The following is a 25,423-nucleotide window of genomic DNA, read 5'->3' on the forward strand; positions in this document are numbered from 1 at the left end:
GAGCCCATCGGTTCTTCACCTACAGTTTTGTCAGTGTGAGCAGAAACCTGTGGAGAAGACAGCAAATGAGTCATTAAGATTCATTAATATTGACTTCAAGTTAGAACACTATAGAGTAACACTGTATAAAGAGATGCGGCAAAGATAGGCAAGTTGTTTGGCAATAGTATTTTAAGCAAGGTCCGAGTGATTGCAAACAGCATTACTCTTCCGGTCATCTACACACAGACCTCACAATGCTGTCACCTGACAGAAACAAGCATTGCAGGGACTGTGTTTACACTCTCAAAAACCAATGTCCGAGTGATTGCCAACAATCTTACTCTTCGGGTCATCTACACACAGACCTCATAATGCTGTTCCCTGACAGGAACAAGCAATGCTGGGACTGTGTCTATGCTCTCAAAAACCCAGTTCCACTAATATACCCGTGGAAAAAATTACAAAGATTTGCAATTCGGACAGCTGTTCACCTGTGGTTCAGAAGACGAGGACAGTGATCCCATCGGTTCTTCACCTACAGTTTTGTCAGTGTGAGCAGAAACCTGTGGAGAAGACAGCAAATGAGTCATTAAGATTCATTTAATATTGACTTCAAGTTAGAACACTATAGAGTAACACTGTATAAAGAGCAGCGGCAAAGATAGGCAAGTTGTTTGGCAATAGTATTTTAAGCAAGGTCCGAATGATAGAAAACCACATTCCTCTCTGGGTTATTTATACACAGTCTTAGGAATGCTGTGTTTTGACAGGAATAATTATTGCTGGGACTGTGTCGAGCAGACACCTTAGGAGTAGACCGCAAACAAACTGTGTACTCTGTTAAATTTTGTCATTTTTGTGTTATTGACTGTCAAATAGCTTTCAGAAATTCTAGTTATTTACCTTCACTCTCCATGGCCATTCAGCGTTTCCATAGTTATAGGTAATCTCTTGCCCTGGATTTATGTCCTTAATTGCAAAGAGACAGAGATGAGGTTTTCCATTCAGTGTTATTGTCTTCATTTTGCTGTTAGGGCTCAAATGGTCATCATTAACCAGTCTTCCCAAAGACCCATCCTCTCTCGCTGCATCAACACTGAAATAAGAAGAAAAATCTCAATGGCCAAGGATGACAAGATATTAAACAGTGTCCATATAATTCTGGGATGATTTCAAGTTTTTAAAAACTTTAAAAATATTTAAATATTTAAACAATTCAAACATAATTTTTATAATTACTTTTAGTTATTTTTAAAATTTACATACCACATCTTTTTTCCATTATGCCGAAACTCAAACATGAAGACCTTCAGGGCATCATGATAGATTTTGACCCGTCTTTCATATTCTTTGCTGTTAATGACATCGCCTCGATATTCCAATAAGAAGGCTCCAGTCTGAAAGTGGCAATTACTAAATACTCCTCGACCTGTTAGACCATATGAAATGTCATTGTCAGCCCACAGTATCAAAAATCTCATTTAAAAACTATGGCTTGTCAACTTACCCTTAAAAGAATTTATGTATTTTACATAAAAACCATCTTTGTCCTTACTCAGACTCACAAAATGAGCTGCTTCCTCTGTTGGTTTGATTTTTAATCTGTGTGGCCTCATTGTTGTCTGCATCTAGAAAAAAAAAAGTCTATGGTGATCAAGAGAAAATAAAAGTAACATATGCTTTAATAATAGACTGAGAAAATCTATGGATATATTATCACCATCAAGTTTTAAACAGAACAGCAGCTAAACAACCACAATGACCATTTGCAAAATTAAATTATAATTAAACTAGGAACTCCTGTACAATTTGTTCATATATTCTTTCTAAGTCAGAGCAGCAAGCAATAACTTACACCGTTAAGAAGTTATTCCAGTTGTTTACACCGTCTACTGGTATCAGTGCCCACTGCCCTTTAGGTTTTGTTCCACCAAAATCAAATGATTGTATTACCTACTCTGTATACCACTTTTTCAGCACAGCGAATGTAACTCACTCAGATCAGCTGTGCCACAATAAGGAAATGCTTAAGACAGTGTTCTCAAACTGCATTACTCAAGGGCCAATGTCCTGTAACTTTTAGATATGCAACTTGTCCTATATTCTTAGATTACATGGTGAAATGTCCTCAACCTCTACTGTGCTAATATTGGAGACAGGTATGCTGAAAAAGAGAGACATCTAAAAGTTGCAGGAAAATATACAAGGCAGTGGGTCCTTAGTACCAGGATTGACAATAAGCATAACAAAGCTCCTCTTTGATTTAATAAAAACAGGACTGAGTAGGGAACAACTCCACACTATTTGATGTCTGATGTTCCTTCATGAATAAATGCACTTATTCATCGTTTTTTTCTGCTTTGTGTTCTTATCACAGTCATGGAAATTAACATAGGACTGCACTTCTATGTTAACCAGCTGCAACTTAACCTCAGTTGCAGCTGGTGTTTTATATTTCTTATTTGTTTAATTTAGCCAACAATAACATCTACAAAATATTTAGAAAGCACTAGTTAAGAAGGGAAACATCAAAAAAAGTTAAAATCACACCATGTGAAACTGTTGAATGATCTGGGCATTTAAACTTTCTTATAAAAAAACTTCTGGTAATATTTATTTATTTTTACATTAACTGCACCATAAATTGCAAAAAAGAAATATGGATTATGAGGTATGCAATGTGAATCACTGTATTCTATAATGAAACTATTCTTGAACATTTATAAAATGAAAATGTAAAACAGTAGACAAGGTTAGCTGAACATGCTAACATCATAACTGAAGTGAGCAGCCATTAGCACATGTTGTCCTTTTTGTTTCTAGTTGACATCGAGTCAGTTTTAACACAAATGTAACATTCTAATTCCTGTTTTTAAATGGCCATTTCATTAACACATGGAGTGTTTAAACCTTGTTCTAAGTCAAGGATGTCAAACTCATTTACATAAGGGGCCAAAATTAAAAACACACTTAAGGTCACGGGCCACCCAGGATAAACATTTATCGAACACACTTAAACTTAATGTTTTTTGGGATATAAATATGAATAAAAACAGACAGGAATATTAAATTTAAACCTTAAATTACTTACAGTATTTATTATTTTGCTCTAAATAAAAAAATATTCTAAATTATACAACTTAGAACTTAACTTAAACAACTTAACATTAAAATAACATTCAAATTCCTTTGCTCCTATGTCAATGTATATATAAAAAAAAAAAACTTAAATATCCCAAAAGATTTTGCTCTCCTTAAAATATCTCCTGTCAAAAGTAGAAATATGAACATTCTATAAAACCTGGAAATATACATAAAATATGTACTTTTTAGAAATAACAATCCTAATTCCGTTTTCTTTGCTCAACTTTTTTGTGTGCTTCAAAGTCACTAAACCGCTGTGCGAACTCAGTGCGTAGTGTGCTCAGTTTGTTGGCAAAGTGCGTTTTGGGGACACAGTTGTGCTGACTTGGTTCAACATTACTTGGCAACAGGGAAAGTGAGATAAGTTGCACTGTTGCATTTGTTCTCCCATAAAAGCAGCTTCACTTGAAACGCCTTCAGTGCGTCATGCATGTCAGTGATCATGCGGTCACGTCCCTGGAACTGCAGATTTAAGGCATTAAGACGAGCTGTTACGTCAGCCAGGAACGCCAAGTCGCATTTCCATCCTTACGTTTTGTCTTGAAGTGCCGTCTTAGATTCAATTCTTTAATTACAGCCACATTAGCGCTACAAATGAGACGTGGGTTTACCGGCAATGTCAATAAACATATCCTCAGCCTCCCATCGGTTATTAAAAGTTCTGTTTTCAGAATCAACTTTTCTTCGCCATTGTGAGGAGTATCTTCGGCTATCTGCGCTATATCTTGTAATAGCAAGACTGAATAGACCTTTTTCACGGCAACCGGAAGCTGTATCTGAAAGGGCTGCAGCACTTCCTGTTTTGGTGACTGTAAATCAAGTACTCTGAAAAATGCCTCTCCTCCTCCTGTCCTTTTCATATCCTTACTTAATTTGCCAGAACTATCTTTCGCTGATGCGGGGGAAATTGCAGCGGCTAATTCATCCACCAACAAACGTGTGAAAGGATACAAGTTCTTCCACGAAAAATATATCCACCGCTATCAAGTTAAGAAAAGACATAGCTTAGTGAACTAACCATTAGCCACAGTATATGAACCACACAAACATCGTAATGAAGCTTAACTTAGTTTGTTAAATTACGTGGAATATTGGAGACAAACATAATTTAAACATTTCAATAATATTTTGATTACTTTCTGAAATGTATTTGCCAGTACAGTTTGTGAAAAACAGCATAATCTCCACAAAATACATAACCACATAATCTTATTATTTCATTATTATGGTCATAATAATAATACACTGCTTAAAAAAATAAAGGGAACACTCAAATAACACATCCTAGATCTGAATGAATAAAATATTCTCATTGAATACTTTGTCCTGTACAAAGCTGAATGTGCTGACAACAAAATCATTGTTGATTGTCAATCAGTGTTGCTTCCTAAGTGGACAGTTTGATTTCATAGAAGTTTAATGTACTTGGAGTTATATTGTGTTGTTTGAATGTTCCCTTTATTTTTTGAGCAGTATATTTTTATAGTAACAGTTACTGAAATGATCTTACATGGAAAATATATACAATGTATTACCTTAATTAGACGTTTACCTGCGGGTGGATGTGCCATATAATCATAGCAGTAGCATCTTTAGCCTAGCTAGCTTTCTGAGAGGACAAACTGCCGTTTCTTAGCCCTCTCGAAAGCAGACTCTCTCATTGCCGGTGCAGTGAAGTTATTCCAGGCAAACCGGGAAGGAACAGCTAAGACGGCTGCTGGATCCGCTAACAAAATCCTCCGGTGAGAAGTGGCTACATACGAAAGTACTCCCCGACTTTATGCAGAAGTCCGGACTTTCATCTCTTCGGATCGCCTGGATCCACTGCCTCCGTTGGTCCGGGTCCAACGGAGGACAGATATGGCTGTTTTCTTAACCCACATGAACAACCACGGACTGAACAAAAACAACTGCGCCGAGAATTAGCCATTTTCCTAGCCTTTAACACGAGAAGTTGTCCAACCCCACATCGGCTTTAAAACCCGGAAGCGTGAAAAAGGTCTCAGCCTAAGCGTTGCATTGTGGGATGTGTAGTTGCATTGTGGGATGTGTAGTTCTGTGCAGTATTGTGTTATCAGCACGGCGAAAAAGGGATATTCTCGACGGCGTTGTTCATATAGACGTGCCATAAATAACGATAATGTAAAATGGTTTTACGGGCCGGATATGATTACACGGCGGGCTGGATGTGGCCCCGTGTTCTAAGTGGTCACTTGTTCTCAACACAAGCTAGCTTTTGCTCATTAGCGGTGCCTTAATTAGGAAGTGCTGCATGAAAATATATGTCAGTCACATTGCAAATATCAGTAAACCTTGCTTATGTTAAAATAACTTGAACAAAGACTTACCTACAAACTTATCCACATCCGTCCGAGTTGCAGTGCAGTATAATTGTACATTCCAAGCAGAGAGCTCAACATCAGTCTTGGGAGGAAAATGCCAGGTGCAGAGGGGTTAAGGCTCCACCCCTTTTTCTTTCTCCAATTTAGTGTTCTTTGATGAACAAATCATTCACTAGATTTTCTGATAGATTAATTATTTATCCACTACCTGGGACATTCATGATATTGATTTCCAAAATTATTACAGGTGTCATTTCCGTAATAACCAAAGTTATATAGTATATGAAGAAAAAGTATATATATATATATATATATATATATATATATATATATATATATATATATATATATATATATATATATATATAAATTCCCTTCTCACCCACCGCGGGTGGTTCTTATCCTCTGAGCTCGGGTCCTCTACCAGAGGCCTGGGAGATTGAGGGTTCTACGTAGTATCTTGGCTGTGCCAAGGACTGCTGCACATTTCTGGACTGAGATGTCTGATGTTGTTCCCGGGATCTGTCACTGCTCCAGTTTGGGGGTTACTGCCCCGAGGGCCCCGATGACCACAGGCACCACTGTGGTCTTCACCTTCCAGGCCCTCTCCAGTTCCTCCCTAAGGCCCTGGTATTTTTCCAGTTATATATATATATATATATATATATATATATATATATATATATATATATATATATATATATATATATATATATATATATATATATATATATATATATTTAAGTAATATATATATATTACTTAAATCTTAGTAGCTAGGTAGTTGTTTCAGCAACTGCATGCCTTAATTTGCTTTTCAAATTAAATGAATTCAGTCTTATTCAAGTACTTTTTGACAATATTTATTGTCATGAACAGGGAGCTGAACATGTATGTTTGATTTCTGATTTTTGATGTTCTCTCATTCACTGAGTGAAAGTAAGATGTCAAGTCAAAAGAAGAACCTAAGTAAAACAAGAAAACTGCATGTTGACAAGTGACTGACCTCAGAAAAAAAACAAATTGAAAAAAGCTTGATTTATATTTTTTGTTTACCATTTGGACTTAAACTATTTAAAAACTAACAGATTTAATAACTGAACATTTTTAAACTTAGATCACTTATTACGTTGGCTTTCAGTAACAGAAATGAGCGCTTGCTTGTCATGCCATAATTTTAACCTGTCCTTAAATGATGTCAGAACCAGTGCATGTGTGTGTATGTGCTCTTTGGAAGGTGTACCTCCCCCACAGGAAGATCCTGATCAATGGATCTTAGACATGGAAGGAATTTATAATTCCTATGGACTAAATGGCCATAAATTTGGTCAAGCTATGCACTCTTCTTTAGGGAAGGATTGGGCAGAAGTCCGGGGCAATTATACTGGATACGACGCTGGAGCTGTTCTCCAATATGAATCCACTTTGGGCATTGAACAATTATTCCACTGGGAGGCAGTACAACAAAAGGTTAAGGAGGTTTTTGACAGACTCCAGGTGTTACAGGCTAAAGAGGCGTTAAATGCAAATTCACTGCCAGACGACCCTCTGTCTCCACCAGAGCCACAGGGGGTGGAACCAGGTGATTGGGTATTCATCAAGGCCATTAAGAGACAGAGCTGGCCTATCTCCCACCTACCCCACGGTGGGAGAGACCATTACAAATTCTGCTGCTCTCCCATATTTTGCCACTAATTCAAAATATCACATTTGTTGTGTTTATACAGGCGAAATGTCCTGTTAATTCACCTGTGCAGTGTGTGTGTAGTTCTGAACTTTAACAGCAGGAAAGTTTTATACATAAAGCAATTTATTTTAAACATTTTATAATTTCTGTCAGGTTTAAACACCTATTAAACACAGGAAAGACAAGAGAGTTAGAGTTAGATACTTTCTTACTCGCGAGGAGAACAGATAGAGTTAAAATCCAGTGTGACAAGAAATCCCAAGCTCAGAGACCAAAAAAGCTTTATCTCAGCGAGAAAATGCAAAATTGACACACTCTGTGTAATCATTCAACATTTAATTTACAATCCAAAAATATGTTATGGTTAGTAATACCATATCATTAGGCCACTGACATTTTAGTCTCAATATTATTAATCCTCCTACCTCCTTCAGTATACTATAAAACCATAGATTAAAGATTAACTTTATTGAAATGAATCACCCAATAGCCAGCTACAGATTTAGTACATCTAATATGATCACTGTTTTAATTTAGCCAGATTTTCATTCAATAAAGTAGCATATTTTTAGGAGAATTGTTATTTAACACACATTTTCCGCACAAAAACCTTCATTACAAAAATGGTAAATGCAAATTCACTCTGTCTCCACAAGAACCAGGTGATTGAGTATTCATCAAGGCCATTAAGAGACAGAGCTGGCCTACGGGGTGGGGGTTTTTCTCAGTTCAGAGAACTGAGAAAATCCCTCAAAAAGGCTCAAATATCCATTTGAGCCTTTTTAATGCTGCATCAATTTTGTCTCATGGGAATTGTCACGTTTCCACAAGGGGGATGGTTCATATAATTCAGCAACATTTTTCAGTGGTTGGTTTTAATGTATATGCTAAAAAGTTCTGTAGAGCATGTACAATCTGTGCAAAACATAATCCACAGGGAAATATTCGACCTAAAAGGGGCCAGTTTCCACAGCTACAATACCCATTTCAGACTATGCATATGGATTTTATTGAACTTTCTGAAAGTGGTCCTCTGGCAGTGAATGCAAATTCACTGCCAGAGGACCCTCTGTCTCCACCAGAGCCACAGGGGGTGGAACAAGGTGATTGGGTATTCATCAAGGCCATTAAGAGACAGAGCTGGCCTACGGGGTGGGGGTTTTTCTCAGTTCAGAGAACTGAGAAAACCCCTCAAAAAGGCTCAGATATCCATTTGAGCCTTTTTAATGCTGCATCAATTTTGTCTCATGGGAATTGTCACGTTTCCACAAGGGGGATGGTTCATATAATTCAGCAACATTTTTCAGTGGTTGGTTTTAATGTATATGCTAAAAAGTTCTGTAGAGCATGTACAATCTGTGCAAAACATAATCCACAGGGAAATATTCGACCTAAAAGGGGCCAGTTTCCACAGCTACAATACCCATTTCAGACTATGCATATTTATCACATAGCTACAGCGCTGATTGTCATTCACTAACTAAGTCACAAATTATTCTGCACTAGATAATCTCATTCCGGACACAGAGTTTTTAACAGAACATGTAGTGAATCTTCACAGAGACAGTTTTATAGCAGTCCAACAGGTCAACATAGCTGAACTTCTGACCAAGAGATACTCCAGGAACCTGCTGTCTCTGCTTCCCATCAGTGACATCTTGTAAAGAAAGGAATCAGAGTAAATCAACAACATAGAAACATTCTTAATTCTACAATGATGACAAGGTTATATGAAAATAACTAATATTTGATTAATAAAGTCACAATTTCTCCAACAATTTCCCTCTTTTGAACTCTAAAAATAAACAAATGTCATTACTTCAATGTAAAAACATTTAATTAAATTATTCTTTGTTAGTGCTCCTTACTGTAATGGTTATTTTTAGAAGTAGCTCCAACTGAGAAGGTCCCTTTGGGCGTTAGTGTTGGTGACCCCTAACCTAAAACATGCAGGACAGGGGAGCTGTGAGGATGTTAGGAAAAAAAAATCTCTTAGTTCATTTACTTTTATTTGAATGGTTATGTTTTCATATTATTCTGTGTGTTATTTTCTTGACTCCTTCCTCTCATAGTATATATACCTTTGACTATCTCTTAGGTGTTCTGTTAAGGGTTTAGAAATGTTTCACACATTCCTGTGTTACAAGCTGTGTTGATCTTTATCTGTATCTTGAGAGTGGCCATCCTTGTGTTCCAACAATGGGACATCAACGGAAGATTTCCAGAACATCCTGTAGCTGTAGGATATTGGTCAATTGTTTGTAATTACTTGTATGATTGTGTGAAAAACCCCACCCCTTTGTTAGTTAACATAATAAAAGGCAGTTGGGGACTGAGAGCCAGTGGAGTTGAGCCCAGACAGTGTTTAGCGATGGTTGTCCGTGTCTGGCTCTCTCCCCTTTTCTGCAGAAAAGTAAGTGTGTTTTTGTTTGATTCTTGCAGGTTGGGGAACAAAATAAACCCAACATTAGGATCAGGGTTGAGAAACACTGGCTTAGTCAGTAAAATCTGCACCAGTAAATCAAACAGTGCTCAACAAAATTTTAGGTTGTCATTTTTGTTTTGGTATCAGATTTTGGGTCCGCAAGAGACCTCATTTTATTCTAGATGCAGACCAGGGTCCACCTATTAGTGACCTGTGGTGTATATCTTGATCTCATTGGGTCTTTATTCAATTAAATTCAAAAGTAATTTGCTTATTCAAAATGGAAATTAAACTCCTATCTAATTAAGGAGTTATGATGGATTGTGACAGCAAAGAAAGATCTCCTGTAGCAGTTCGTTTTACAACCAATCTGAAGAAACGTCTGGCTGAAGAGACTCGGATTTGAAATAGCAGGATGGTCAGTATTGTCTAAAACTTTTTTTAATTTTATGCAAAATCAAAAAAATCATGATGAAGATCATCATCTTCAGAATTTTGACAGTCGTCCCCAGAACAGAACCAATCTTTTTTTAAGCCTGTGGCTTAAAAAAAGAAACTGTCCACCAACTGGACAGTTGTTGTCCAACAACTGGACAGTTGTTGTCCCTGGACAGTTGTTCAGTTGTCCAAAACTGGAAAACTGGACAACTGTCCAACAACTGGACAGTTGTCCCTGAACAGTTGTTGTCCAACAACTGGACAGTTGTTGTCCCTGGACAGTTGTTCAGTTGTCCAACAACTGGAAAACTGGACAACTGTCCACCAACTGGACAGTTGTTGTCCAACAACTGGACAGTTGTTCAGTTGTCCAGTTGTCCAACAACTGGAAAATTGGACAACTGTCCAACAACTGGACAGTTGTCCCTGAACAGTTGTTGTCCACCAACTGGACAGTTGTTGTCCAAACACTGGACAGTTGTCCCTGAACAGTTGTCCAACAACTGGACAGTTGTCCCTGGACAGTTGTTCAGTTGTCCAGTTGGACAGTTGTTGTCCACCAACTGGACAGTTGTTGTCCACCAACTGGACAACTTCTTTCCAGCTGTTGGACAGAAGTCCAACAACTGAACACCACTCAGGTTCAGATCAGGAGATCCATTTCTTCCCTCTAGGGAAGAAATGCCCCTCCAGGTCTCACTGTTATTGCCCATGTCTATGTCTCTTTTTAGTAAAATTAATATTTTCTCATTAAATCTGCAACATCTAGTGAGTTGCATCACTGTAGGTTAGGATTTAGTTGAATAAGGTTTGTCCCTACACCTAAACTATTACATTTGCATGTGATAATTATCTTTCAATCACCCAAGATTTATTAACAGCTATCTTTGAATCATTCAACATTTAATTTACAATCCAAAAATATGTTATGGTCAGTAATACCATATCATTATGCCACTGACATTTTAGTCTCAATGTTATTAATCCTCCTACCTCCTTCAGTATGCTATAAAACCATAGATTAAAGATTAACTTTATTGAAATGAATCACCCAACAGCCAACTACAGATTTAGTACATCTAATATGATCACTGTTTTAACTTAGCCAGAATTTAATTCAATAAAGTAGCATATTTTTAGGAGAATTGTTATTTAACACACATTTTCCGCACAAAAACCTTCATTACAGGGACTCCCATATGCTGGCCAATCAGCATGTCTAAAAAATACACTTGTGTGAATAATTCATGAGAAGGTGCAGTACCCATAGTTACCACCCGGGGCGTAAAAGCGATACACAGGTTACACACAAATGTCTTGTAAATGTGAATAATTGGGACTTTGCCTGATTTTTGGAATTTAACCCTTTGGCATCCATTGAAACCCCCTCCAATCGTTTTTTTGTTGCTAGAATTATGAGGACATCGGCACTGTCCCACTAATTCAAAATGTCCCATTTGTGTTGCGTATAGAGGCGAAATGTCTTGTTAGTTCACCTGTGCAAACACACACACACACACACACACACACACACACACACACACACACACACACACACACACACACACACACACACACAAGCAAAAAAAAAAAAGGAATAACTGACAACTTGGCAAGTTTTTGAATTCCTCCAAACAATTTCATTTGGGAGGCAGATCAGAGGTAGCATGTTTTTGGTGTTCATGCTCAGACTTGCATAAACACCCAAAAGCCCACAACATTTCACTGGAACTTATATCACTTGTGAAATTGCATGTGTGTGTGTTTGATAATTGCTTTTTTTTCTCTCCAGAGGGCAGAAATTGATTGGAGATGGAAGCCTCAAAAAGCCATTATGTGAACAGACGTTTTCCAAATGTTAGCGCCTTAAGATTCACCATGCACCCAATAACAACTTCCCCTGCTTCCGCTGTTGACGGCGGCCGATGCTCTGATTTCCTGGCTTATTGCATCCCTAATGTACACCTGCTGCTAGACTAACAGGTCTGCTCTGGACGCTGTTTGCTGAGATTGCTTCCTACACGCCCTCTTGAGTTGGCAGAGAACGTCAAAGACCTTAAAGGGATTTGTCTGTGAACGTTCATGCTATGGAACTTCTGCAAAAGCATTCGCCCTCGATTGTTTATGTAAACCTTTAACAGTTGACTTTTATTAGCCACTGGTGTGTTAATTAGAATACAGGGCTGCGCAACAGCATCCCGGAGTCGACGTCTTGCTTTCGGTCGCCACACATGCTCCGCATTAAAACACTTTGTGGGGAAAATCGGGTGAAGTAAGCGGCATGAGACTGAGAACACGCAACAGCGTCCAACAAACACTTCAAACGCTGCTTTAGACCCGAGCTTAAGTGTTGACACAAGTGCTACACGCATCTAAATGTGATGGATGAAAAACTCTATGGGGAACATGGTGCAAAAACATCTAATACATTCTACTGGCATGCTAGGACCCAGCAGAGCAGCAGCAGCAGCAGGAGCAGCTAGGACTCAGACTTTCATCTCATTTCCTTGTATAGGCAGCATCTGTATGTCATAAGCATGTGCCTCTGTACCAGCCGAGAGCATGTCTTTTATCTTTAGCCCCAGCATTAAACCGCAGGACTCTATTCCTCAAGAGTGAACCGACTCTTTATTTGACTTCACGTCTCAAACCAGAACCCCTCCTGGTTCTTTGGTGGAATATTTAATTTGGCCAATTTATCCTTTAAATCTCTCTGCATTGCATAGACGAGAATTTAATTTGCTTTCCAGTGAAAGCAAATGATTGTTCTGGCAAGACGTGTCGAACAAGAGAAAGTATGGGAAATAATCCGTCGCACCAGATGGTTTGTTTCACCAAACCATCTGGGAAGTCCTCTGATGAAAACAGCTTAAAAATAAAGAGCAACCGCTTTCAGAAGGATGCTTCATAGATGGTTTAAGACTGTGTTTTCTAGTTTAAGCATCTGGTAGTTTGTAGTATGAGGAAGTGAAATCAGTTAATCCCGACCAGCCGAGTCTAAAGAGAACCTGCCAGGCTAACCACAGCGGCACTGAAAGCTTCTCTGTTGCTGAAGGAAAAATTCAGATTGGTATCAATTTAGAGAGCTCGGACTCTATCAAAGCACTACTGCATTTTATTACCCAGCACCGGTCATAAAGCTTTGTAAAATTGTGAGTCAGAATTGCGTAAAAGGCATTGAACTCCAATTGAATCCATCACACATTGAATTCAAATTGTTTGTAAAATTTTACCAGGCGTGAGGCTCATTTTTAAAAACAATGTTTTCACTCCACATTAAAAGTGATTGTATGACTTGACTCTGTTCCTTTTCTCGCCCTGCAGACGGCGCTGGCAGAAGAAGGTGTAAGTATCAAAACTACCAGTGTTGCAAGTTCTGTCTGCTTGTTGTTCTTGTGCACGTTTTCACCATCATCTTTCATGTTTTTTTTCCAGTGTCCACTCGAATTGAACCCGTGCAAATGTGAGAAAGGTGAGAGAGGACCCAGTGGCCCCGCGGTAAGTCACACTTTACATCCACCCAGTCAGGGATGGTGACTCGTATGCACACACATGCACCAGGGGCCCACAAACAGCATGTTTCCACAAACGGGGCTCTCGTTCTAGAACAAGTTCACTTTGCATTCCTCTGAACATTGGTGTTCTGTCAAGAACGGATGCCCATTTTTTTGGACATCAGCAGTAAAGTACAGTGTCATCAAGAGGGTACTGTCAGAAGCATAAACGTGGAGTTTACCAAACGCCAACAGAACCATCACCGGAACAATGAGCTTTGGTCAGATGAAGCCTGGGTTTGGTTTTTGTGCAACAGAAAGTCCTGGTCAGATTGGTGTGAATCAAAAGTGGAAAAAGTACGTTGCACTAGAGGATCTATGATGTTGCGGATCTAGTTGCCCTGAGAAAATGGTTAGAGAGACCCTGGCACTCTGGGTGATCTAGAGAGATTATGCAAGAGGGATTGAAAAAGAAGACATAATTCCGGTGGTCAGTAAATGGAATGCATGTGCATGTTATTCAACAATTTTAAAATCACTAAACACATCCATATTAAACCACTTCAGTTGTGTTGTGCTCCTCTTTTGCTCCCAGATGTTAAATCTGCCTTCTTAAGAATCAGTGCCGAGGAGAGCTCTGCAGACAAAGGCTCCTACAGGCTACATAATTGCAGGGTTCGGAAGAGTTTAGTGACTTGTGCGGGTTTTTAGAAGTCTTGTCTCCCCGAAGCAGTGAGAATAAAGCAAATACTTTACATTCTTCCAAGAGTTTATTGAGAACAGGTCTAAACGTATATTTACATGGGAAATTAGCAGAGTCACGTCTGTTGAAGGAATCCTGCCTCTCGGGACTGTCTGAGAACACATGATTGGCAGATTCAGGGCTGCATGCAGGACTTTCTTTGGCTGCCAAGCATGTCGTGATACGGACTCGCCTTTTCCTGAACAGAGAAGGTCGGTCACAGTCAAAGTGATTCCTGCTTTGAAGCCGTTTTCTCTGGATTAGAGCAAAGTAATTACCCCTTTACTCCTGATGCTCAGAACAAAAGCTGCTATACATCAGGGGTAGCAAGGGACACAGTGACAAAAGCAATGTGTGCAACCAGAGATAACTCGAAGGCAAGAGTGTTCAGAGTCTATATTATAAAAGACAAAAAAGGCCAAGAAGTTAACTGAGTAGACAAGGCAGCATCAGCTACGTTTGACTCATCCGTTCCCAACACTCAGTGACTTCAACCATTTTTTCTGCAAACAATGCAGCTTGAATGTTTGGTTTGAAACCAAAGATTACCTTTATTCTGGTCATCTTTTTAAGGTAGGCTGATTTCTTGGTTTGGTTTATGTGTATGTTAAAGTGTAGATCCTACTTTGAGTACACCTAGATTTGTTGTTTGCTCTTCTGCATTTACCATCAAACTGTCTCCAAATTCCAAACCACCCATTTACCCATAGCCATATCTCAAAGAAAAGCACAAAGCAAACGACTATTCATCAGGGGAAAAACCTATGGATCATCAGCTGCTGCCCATTTCTTTAAGTGAAATAGTTATCAAGCAATAGAAGAGACATCTGCTTATGAAATAATCTTCAGTGATTGAGATTTTAATGTGCCTCAACTTTTGCCTTAGGGCAAGAAAGGACGTCCTGGAGATGATGGAAGCCCCGGCGCGAAGGGAGCGAAGGTACTGCCAATGCAACAAGCCTTCAACTACTTCAGCGAGCAGTTCAAGGGTTCCACGTTAAATCAAAATCTTTCTTTAGGGTGAAAGTGGTCTCAGTGGGCTTCCAGGCCGCGAAGGAGCCGAGGTGAGTCAAGGGTCTTCAGTTTGGTTCATGAAGTTATGACCAATGTCTCGTCTTCTTTGACCAAAATCCTTCTCTCTCTCTTCTGTCTTTACTTGATTTAACAAAACTCTCTTGCGCACACAGGGTAAACCTGGATACAAAGGAGAGAAGGTATTGTATGGATTTTAATCCAAACCCTTCTTATGCCTCTTTAGGTTCCAAAACAAAGGGTTCCCACGTTGATTTAAAAGCATTATAAGTGACAGTAACAGGGAGATTATGAGCTTCAGACATGATGGCATGCTGCAACTTTGAAAACATTGTGGCATTTTATTGTCTTTTGTTTAATCTCAGACCTGGCTGCAATCGTCTGTACACTGTTATCTTCTGTGACGGCAAAACTCTCAGATTCTGTATATTCCCATGACATTAATTGTTTCAAAGAAGCTCAAACCTGAACCCATAAATAGCATTTTTTATTAAATTTTTTTGTGTAGACGGCTGTTTGAGAAAGAACCTAAACTTTGTTCCTTTACAGGGAGAGAGGGGAGAGTGTGGCACACCAGGCGTTAAAGGAGACAGAGTACGTTTGTAGTTATTTGTCATTCATTCCAACTTAACAAATATAAAATATCATATTTTACCGTGATGCCTGATTTGTCAACTTGAGATGAAAAAAACAAATCTACCTCAAGCTAAGTATTTGTCTGTTTGAAAAGTAATCTACAGTTTACATCTTTTTTTATTACCATCCATTACATTCATTTCTGATAAAAACTCCATGTCCTTTTTCAGGGCCCTGAAGGTGTTATTGGTCCAAGAGGAAACCGTGGACTTCAGGTTAACTTTTTTATATTCTTCCATTTGAATCATTTAAACCAAGCTACTGCTTTTACACAACCAAATAATATATAGAATTGTCCATTCTAGACCAAAAAATCCATCATTATTCACTGTGCAATCACTAAGTCATTCATTGTTTCAGTTGTTGGTCTTGTGGATTTTTTGTCATCCATGTTTATGATCATGAAACAAGTGTTGATACTAGACAAACCTGGACCCGAGAGACATTTTCCAGCATTTTAAGCTGTTTAAGGTAAAAAAAAAAATCTCCTGCAGGAATTTACAAAAAGAAAGTCTTCCCATCTGTGCCTCCTTTGGAGGGATTGTTTTTGATTCTACAGTTCTGGCTGCAATCAAATTTGTCTGTGACCAGTGAAAATAAACAAAAGAAAATGAACAAAACATGTTTCATTTCTGTTACTGTGGCAAGAAAAGAGCTTACATGTGATTTATTGTGGTTTGTGTTTCATGCTCATATTTTAACATGTGCAACACCTTTATTTGTGCTCTAGGGTTTGCCAGGTCAACCGGGTGATGTGGGACCTGAAGGAATCATGGGAAAAAAAGTAAGCATGATTTTTACCTTTTATTTTTTCTTTTCTTTTATTGATGAATGCTAATCTGAGACTAATGACAGAACTTGATGTTTCTCAACAGTTTATATGAAGAGATCACTTTATGTGTTGTTTTTTTTAAGCGCACCAACATGTGAGGACATAAAATAAACTGTGACGGCCGCTCTCAGAAGTAGCCAACACATTCAGATATCCAACTTCATGTCAAGAGTCTTGTGTGTCAGCTTTTAAGACCTTGCGTAACCTTTTTCTCCTTGTGTGTTGCACCTAACACACGAGGAACAGCTTCACGTCTCCATCTTGCCAATCATCTTTCCCCAGCGGTAGCTAACCAGAGCACCAACTGGGCCAATAATAGATGCTGATAGGAAACCATATTCCCCATCTCTCCCTTATCGACAAATAAGTAGGTCAATTGGGAGGAATGAACCTGCCTTGCGATAGACCACAACCTTCAGGACTACTACTTGTTCTCACCAAAGATTTTTTTTTTTTTTTACATTAATTTGACATAAGAACAATATGCAATGAAAACAAAACCTGCAGAGAATCTGGCTATTTTCATTGCTTGCACTTTTGAAACATTTAAATAAAGAAAAAACAGAATGGAAAAAACAGCCATTTGTGCAGACAGAAAACAAGACTTGTCATTAAAGTAAATGGCTTCGGAACAGGAAAGAAGCTGCTATTCCCTGATGATTAACGTGTCCTTGAAGCCATAAATGTCTAATAAGAAAATAGTCAAGACGTCAGCGCTAGTCGTGAGAGTGACGAGGGGAAGTCATGTGAATCACTCAGACATTAAAAATACACAGGATGTGTGGCAAATCAGACCTTTTAATTGACTGACTTATTCAGTCAATTAACTGTCAATATAAAAGCCATATTTTTCATAAAAAATAGCTTGTCTGCATTATTAATTTGGCACCAAAAAGACTTCGTTTCTCTCACGAAGGCCAAACAATTTATACCAGATCGTCGTTTTCCACATGTTTGCTCTTTTCCCTACCTGGCTTGTGTCAAATTTAAGTTTGAAATGGCTCTGAATGAAAACTAAAGCCGCCCTTTAATTAAGTCCGAACACTAAACATGACTATGACATCATTCATACTCCGTTTGATCATTTTTAATAATCCCGGGCAACACCACAGTGTCTTTGTGAGGAAATTGAAGCTTTTATGGCCTGTCTCCACCTATAACTCAAATACATCAATCAAGTCGGTCACATTTTTTTGAATCAGATGCATACGGTGTACAAACGCGTCACCGTTTCAACGACACAAAATCGCCCACCATGATTAAAAAGAGTTCGATTCCGATAGTCTTTTTTTTCCCCTCGGAATAACGCGCAGTAAATAACACTTGCTCTCACGACGCTGACATTTATAATACTTCAGATTACAATCACCTAACGCTGGCATAAATAACATGAGAAATGTCAAGTATCTCCAAAAGCTCATAAAGCAAATGGGGGGAGGCGGTTTGGGGGTAGGAACTATACATTTGAGCGTTTATTGTTGAGTTACGATCCGCCGCCGCTGTGACATTTGAAACTCCTCCGAAGAAGCTCATCTGTTATTAACTTGTCGGCTTATTTGTCGGTTCCTTCTACTTTCAGCCTCCTCTGCCGTGTTCTACCTGCCGTTCCTCCCATAAGCACTTACTCTGCACCAAGTGGTCGCCTCCTAATTATTTTAGAAAAATGTTCACGTTAATAGTCTGGCTGTCATCCTACATCACCAAAAAAGCAATGTAGTGTCTATCGGGAAGTATTGTCCTAACTTGCTTGGAAAGGACAATGAAAGGGGAGGTGGGGGACAAAAAGCACCGGTATGCACCTAGAACAATCTCCACGCCTCTTTTTCCTGCCTTCCATGTGTCCTTTTTGTGAACACCACAGCTTTGATTTAGAGCCACTATGTAGAGAAGCAACAGCTTTAAAAAAACAAAACAAAAACAATTAAGTCTTAAATCAAGTTTCGTCAATGGGCGGTAGAGGCAGGACAAAGTGGGTAGTGTCTGTGGGATTTCTTTGACTTTTCTCGCTTGTACACAAGGATGAGTGACATCATCCTTGTGTACCCATGTTTATCTTTTTAATAGGGGGATCGGGGGCTTCCTGGACCACCTGGCATCCAAGGTGAGACTGGGATCGGTCTTCCGGGACCAAAGGTAAAAATCCACCGCCATAATGTTACGAAAAAATAATTTCATGAGAACATAACCACAAGCCTTTTTTGTGTCTCGCCCTGTCTGAGTACTCCCCTCGCTATCTCGCACTCTGCAGGGGGATGTCGGTTTCCAGGGGCAACCGGGGCCTCCGGGCCCTACGGGGATCGGCGAGCCCGGACCACCGGTGAGTTAGAAACGAGGACAAAACGTGTCACCTGTGTATTACAGACAAACAATGCAGACGCATCGTTCTGCTTCTTACTGTTCCAACCTACTTCTGTCTGGCTTGTCTCTACATAAAATGTGCCTTTTGTTGCACATAAAAACGAATAACCTTTTAATCTCTCTGTTGTAACAATTGCTGACACCCTGAAATGCCTATAAAACCTGAAAACGGCAGCAGAAATGGCTCAATTCATTCTAGCGATAAACTATCAAAAACTGAAGTCAAATAAAGCAGACGAGAACAGTTTGATGAATTTGAAAGAGAATATCAGAAGCCTACACTTTTCCTGCCAACATCTCGAAATGTGAAAATCAACTCAAAACTAGGAATGTTACATTGCCCACACACTACACGCTAAAAAAGAGAAGATTTCAAAAGTGCTCTTTTTTTTTTTCCTATGAAGGGAATAAATCGTGTTCTAGCACCACCTAGTGTCTATTAGTGCACTTTGCCTTATAGCAAGCGTCTGTTTCTTATTGGAAGGTCCGTTATAAGTTAGTTTTGTCTAATTTTATGTTTACAAAGATATTTGCACTCAAAACTAGACCAAAAGTACTATGTGATACTTTTTTGCTTTGCAGTGAATGCGTTGAGTCTTCTTGTTATCGACTGATTTTGAGTCAGAATTAGCTCCCTCCTCTCCCAAATAGATATTTTTAAAAGGTAATTTTACATATTTATTTTATTTTTTTCCAGGGTCCTCAGGGGCCACAGGGAGTCCAAGGAGAGAGAGGACCAACAGGAGAAGGTATCCCTGGCCCTAAGGTGAGTAGGTGTTCATATTTTTTATTTTATTTTTATTTTTTTAAGCCTAAAGCTCCTGGGAGAGACGGCATTTCCTGAAAGTCTCAAGCACTCAAGCCAGCTAAAAGCTTCAGCCTTTCGACCCGTTTTCATGCATCCATGTTCGCTTCACCCATCCACCATCGCCCTCTGACATTCGTGGAGGAAAAAAAAAAATCCCGTCTGGGCTCAAGAATCCGACAGGAAATTGACAACGTGTATGGATAAGAGACATGATAACACATGACAGTAAATTCTCCTTACGGCGCAGCGGCACGGCTTCCATTACCTCATGCCACGGCGCGGCCTATTGATCGACCCCAGCAGGAGGAGATGAGAACATCTCGGCGCGGAGAGGAGAGGATTCAGAAGCAGGACGGGGAATGAAAAGGCCAGAACGCCCCCACGGCTCAGCCAGTGACTCAGTCAGAGGGAACTTATAGTCTGCTATAGTGTCTGTGTTTCCTCAGTCGAACACAAGCAGAACGTCTCCCACATGTGGAAACACATCTTCCTTCATGAGGTTTCTGTTTTCTTAACAAAGATCAGGGGGGTGATGGTATTTTGTGTTTCCACTGCGGGAAACAGGCACACACACGCAAACAAAAAAAACACACTGCTGCTTTTGATTAATCTGAGTAAAACTCTGAAGTTTGGAAAAATATTCACTTATTCCACATTTTTGCTAACATGTGCTGTACAGATAAACTTGACTCAACTTTCAAATCACCTGTTTAACAATTTACTTCCTTCCCCAAAGTAGCTCACAGTAACCAGCTCAGCACTTGGTTCACTAATAATTTTGCAGAAATGATTGATGTAAAACAATATTAAATCACATCGAGGCTCTTCGTTGTGACAGAAGCAGACGTTAAATGAAGTGCAAGTAATCTGCCAAAACGTCTTCCAGCCATGACACGCGTAATTGCTTTTTTTTTTCTTTTCTTGTTTTGTTCTCCTGCAATATTTACCAAGCAACTCTGAAACACGAGGTAGGCTTCGGGTGAAATTCTTACTTTACCCTCACACCGAACTGTCATCTAATTCATCACCTGGCGCCGTTGCTCTAAAAAGTAACAGTTTCCACCATAAAACCTGGAGAAGGTGTTTCTCCCCACTGCTAGATCACCCTCAGGGGTACTCTTTTTTCTTTTCTGTCTTTCTTTTTTCCTTTGCTCTCTTTTTTTTTTTTTTTTTTTTTTTTTTTTTTTTTGCAACAGCACACTTGGCTGTATTCTCACAGATGGCGTTCGCTCTACGGCAGCGTTCTTCACTTGCCCCGACAAGCTCCAGATTCACAGCAGTAAAACCCTTTATACATTTTTTTTTCTTCTTTTTTTTTTACACATCATTAGCGCTTTTGCTGTGATCTCCGATCGCGGATTCATGACAATAAATTGAAACTTCTGGAAGCCTACATACAAATGCGGCCTTGCTAATTACTGTACGTCTTGTTGTGGCTTCGTTTTGTTGTTCCCCGACTCTGAAAAATCCTTGGAAGGCTGGTAAAATTTCCTCCAGGTAGATTTTAAAAGTAATTAATTAATTTTAAAAGTAAGTAATTAATTTTAAATGTAAATTAATTTCTGTCTTTCAGGTGGACAGCTGTAGTTTGATGGAAACCATTACTGTTTTCTGTGCCGCATTTGTGGCTGAATCATTCACAGTCTTGTTGGTTGAAGCAAACTTGTGTCAATATTTTTTTTTTTTGCTCGACCTTTTCTTGTAATTTTTTTCCCAGTTATTTAATGGTTTTATATCAAATAGAAACATTTTCAGTGCCTCCAGGGGAATACCTTGGTATGCACCCTGGGGGAAGCAGGGAATTGGACCACCACCCTGTGATTTATGGAAAGCCTCCTGAGCTTGACCTTTGTGTTCTCGGTTTACCTCAATAACTGTGCAGTAAATCTGCTTCAGCGACAGGGACCTGCTTCTGTTTCTGCTAAACAATTCAAAGCGACAGTATTATGTATTTGCCAGGATTTCCCGAACACGTGTGAAAGAATCAAGGCAACACTCTGGATATGATTCTGAGGAGGGAATAACATAACGTGACGTACAGCTAAAAATATCAATTTTACATCATTTGTCATTTTAAGATAATGTGCATCTATAAAAACAGTTTAAAAAAACATTAATGTTCACCTCTAAAAATCTTATGGCTCTTTGTAAATTGAGAAGAATTGTCTTTTTTTTGTTTTCTACTTTAAAATCACTAATACACAGAACCTGATGGGAACCTGATGGTGCTGACTTCATCTGTATTACATCTTGATTGCTTGGTGCTTTGAGTGACTGAAAATTGAAATTGTGAATATCTGTTTCTTTTTTATTTATGGTCTTCTTTGTTTCAGGAATCAGAAAACTTAATCTAAAGCTTTTAGCCAGAAATATAAATTCTTTACTTGCCCTCTGTACACATATAAAACGTGGTTCTATATGCTCTATGTGAATATTACATTACAGAGGTTACTCAAGGTAAGCTTTTATGTGGCTGAATGTAGCTTTTATGAAAGCAACTATCAGTTTTTTCCCTCCTCTCCCTTTTGCTGATATGTGGCATGTGGTCTTGCTTTGCCATTCCTGTGAACACATCTAATATCTCAAGAAGTCAAAACGCAATAACTTCTCTGTCCGCCTTCACAGGGCGAGCGAGGCATAGAGGGACCACGGGGACCCAGAGGACAGTCGGGCCTGGGAATCAAAGGAGACAAGGTAGAGTACAGAGAGGCCATAAATGAGGCGCCGTGCTGAAAAGATTTCACAAAAGCGGAGAACGCGAGAAAGCTAAAGGCCTGTTGTGAAGGAGGCCAAAAGTTGCCAGAGCTACAGATAAATGCACTGAACACGGCGTTATATAGGAGGTCACAGTCTACAGGCTATGAATTGAGGTTTCAGCTTGAATGGTGTAGGAGGACTGCAGTTTTATGGTTTGGACTGTTGAATGTGGGAGCATTAACACTCTTAAGCGCATTCAGACACCAGTGTAAAAGGAAGGTGTTCATTTGTCGCAATGCGTTGCAGTTACTCGCATGTATCAGAAGAGCTTACGACTCCCAGATGTAGACATGGGTTGAAAGTATTAAACTGATTTTTTATAAGTCACAAGACATATTTTTTAGCATTTATATGGCATGAAGATATTGGGGGTTAGGGGGATACATACAGATCCAAACTAGATCTGTATGGAACAAATAAAGTTGGGTGCTTTTCAAACGTTCTACATAATGAAAGGTTGTAGATGAAACTGAAGGGTGATTCCCTGACTGAGTATGTATGTGGTATACATTTTTTAAAAACTTTCCTTCTTATAGGGGGATTTTGGCCCTCCAGGGTTTCCAGGGCCCCTGGGCCTTCCAGGTCTCGGCATCCAAGGAGAAAAGGTATGAAGTTGGTTAAGCTAAGTGCTATATATCAAACAATCAATCAATTTTATTTGTATATCACATTTCAGCAGCAAGGCATTTCAAAGTGCTTTACGTGCATCATAACAAACAAAACGTCATCAAGTGGGGGGTTCAAGTAGCAGGGAATGACATTCCCTAACATCAAGTAGCAAAAGTCCATGATATGACGATGGTAAATTTATAAAACACAAGAGCATCTTTGTGTGACATCTTAACATGACATGGCTCTTTGAAGCTAACCCTCTGGTTAGTTTTAGAACACCTAGAATTTAGCTGTATAAGCAAAATCCAAGCTTTTATTTGGTTGTGAACCCTGGATGTTTTTTTGCAGGGAAACTTGATCATTTAAATTTTAGAATTTAAAATTAAATGTCAATTTTATATGCATTAAAATTTTAATGTATCATTGAAATAAATGCATTGCCTAAATTTAAATAAATTCATATTGCCTTGTCTTTAATTTCTTTCTATCTTCCCTTCAGGGAACAGAGGGCCCCAGGGGGCCACCTGGAATAAGAGGCCCACCGGGAGAGGGCTTTTCTGGACCCAAGGTTTGTCCTCACCAACCCTACACATTATTTTGATCAAAATTGAATTTACTTGTTGCATCACGAAATATGTTTTAATCCAGCAAAGCTTGTAACAGAGATAAAGAACCTGTGGAGTTGCTGGTTTTCCTTCACTGCATTAGTTGATTTAAAACAAGGACAAGACTCAAACTGAAAATTTACTTATTAAAATCTAAGTTAATTGAGTACATTTTAGTAAATAACGCAGAGGATGACGATACCAGTTTTCAGCATTAAGCAATAGCATTCTAGCATTGCAAACGCATTTGAAACAATGAACTTTATCCCACACAGGGAGACCAAGGGCTGCCAGGAGAAGTGGGGGCCCCAGGAGAAAGAGGAGCTGGCGAGCCCGGTGCCAAGGTGTGTCGCTGTTCTTTTTCATTAAAAATCAACATAAATCAATGTGCTAGGATGTAAGGTCTCATTCACACTGGATCAAGACCACTCTGTTCTTTTGGATCTGCTCCACCGTTCCTCTGAATCTAAAATGGAACCTTGATTTTGATGTAAAGGCACTCTGAATAGTATGTTTTGGGGGTTGTGTTTTTGCTGCTTTTATGGCCATTCTACTACAGTGCTACCAACAAAGGTAGCAGAAAGTGATCTGGATATTTCCTACCAGTCTGCTGAATTGAAACATGGGAGGTTTCAACTCCCCAACCATCAGTTTCAGCCTTACCGTGAAGACGAAAACACCAGCATTTCATCTGCCTCTTAGCAGCCTTACAAAATACAGGAGAGTGCTCTTGTTTTCTGTATCTGTGTCTTCAAAGACCTCCAAACACCATCCTTGTTCTCTCTGGTATTTCATTTAATAGTTTGGTCATTGTCTGGTGTGAATGTGGCCTAAGTTTAAAGTGGCGTTAACGTCTGCAGTCGTCCAAACACTTGAAAAGACCCAGAAACCTTTCTGTAGGGTGAACCAGGATCACCAGGACTGTCGGGTTTGCCTGGACTTCCTGGAGAGGACGGAGCGCCAGGACAAAAGGTAGCTGGATGGATTTCCTCTCGACCTCTGTAAGAAGTGAACGACAAGTTTGTTGAATGTCGGCGTGTTTTGGCTTCAGGGTGAACCAGGAGCCGTTGGTTTTAGAGGTCCAGAAGGCGCGCCTGGGATTGGCACTCAGGGAGAAAAGGTAAACAGTTTCAGGTTTCCTTCCTTATATTTTTCAATATGATGTGATTTCTTGATGTGCTTGTTGTGGAGGATTGTTTGCTTATGCCACAACGGACATGGTCCCTAGCAACATATTGGACATGAATGTTTTGGCTTTTTATTGCAATCTCAAAGAATTTAATATAATTTTTATCCTTTATTCATTGTGTACCTTTTAGCATTTTCATATTCACTTTCTTATTTTTTTTCCCACTCTGGACCCTTTTTTCTAAAAGAAAGAAGTCTCCTGCATAAAGTACGCAAGTGGTAGTGAAGGTTTTGTGTTAAAAAATGTTAAAAGTTAAAAGAATTGGAGGTATTTGTGCAGGGATCATAATTTGGCCAACAGACACACTTGGTGCGCAGCCCCTCACTCCTAGGTCAATTAT

General features: G+C 39.2%; 1 protein-coding gene across 1 annotated transcript in view; it reads left to right on the forward strand.

Moving 5' to 3' along the window:
* LOC129378672 (collagen alpha-1(XXVIII) chain-like) overlaps nt 1–25,423 on the forward strand; it is a 52,697-nt gene that overhangs the window by 15,005 nt on the left and 12,269 nt on the right. The window contains exons 4-20 of the mRNA XM_055059063.1: nt 13,343–13,363; nt 13,454–13,516; nt 15,141–15,194; nt 15,274–15,318; nt 15,442–15,468; nt 15,836–15,880; nt 16,093–16,137; nt 16,653–16,706; nt 18,819–18,887; nt 19,003–19,071; nt 19,810–19,878; nt 22,546–22,614; nt 23,214–23,282; nt 23,789–23,857; nt 24,170–24,238; nt 24,795–24,866; nt 24,946–25,014. Coding sequence (XP_054915038.1) covers nt 13,343–13,363; nt 13,454–13,516; nt 15,141–15,194; nt 15,274–15,318; nt 15,442–15,468; nt 15,836–15,880; nt 16,093–16,137; nt 16,653–16,706; nt 18,819–18,887; nt 19,003–19,071; nt 19,810–19,878; nt 22,546–22,614; nt 23,214–23,282; nt 23,789–23,857; nt 24,170–24,238; nt 24,795–24,866; nt 24,946–25,014 — 978 coding nt within the window. The remainder of the gene's footprint in view (nt 1–13,342; nt 13,364–13,453; nt 13,517–15,140; nt 15,195–15,273; nt 15,319–15,441; nt 15,469–15,835; nt 15,881–16,092; nt 16,138–16,652; nt 16,707–18,818; nt 18,888–19,002; nt 19,072–19,809; nt 19,879–22,545; nt 22,615–23,213; nt 23,283–23,788; nt 23,858–24,169; nt 24,239–24,794; nt 24,867–24,945; nt 25,015–25,423) is intronic.

This window comes from Poeciliopsis prolifica, unplaced genomic scaffold, assembly GCF_027474105.1.
Source record: "Poeciliopsis prolifica strain line A6 unplaced genomic scaffold, Auburn_PproV2 SCAFFOLD053, whole genome shotgun sequence".
Lineage (NCBI taxonomy): Eukaryota > Metazoa > Chordata > Actinopteri > Cyprinodontiformes > Poeciliidae > Poeciliopsis > Poeciliopsis prolifica.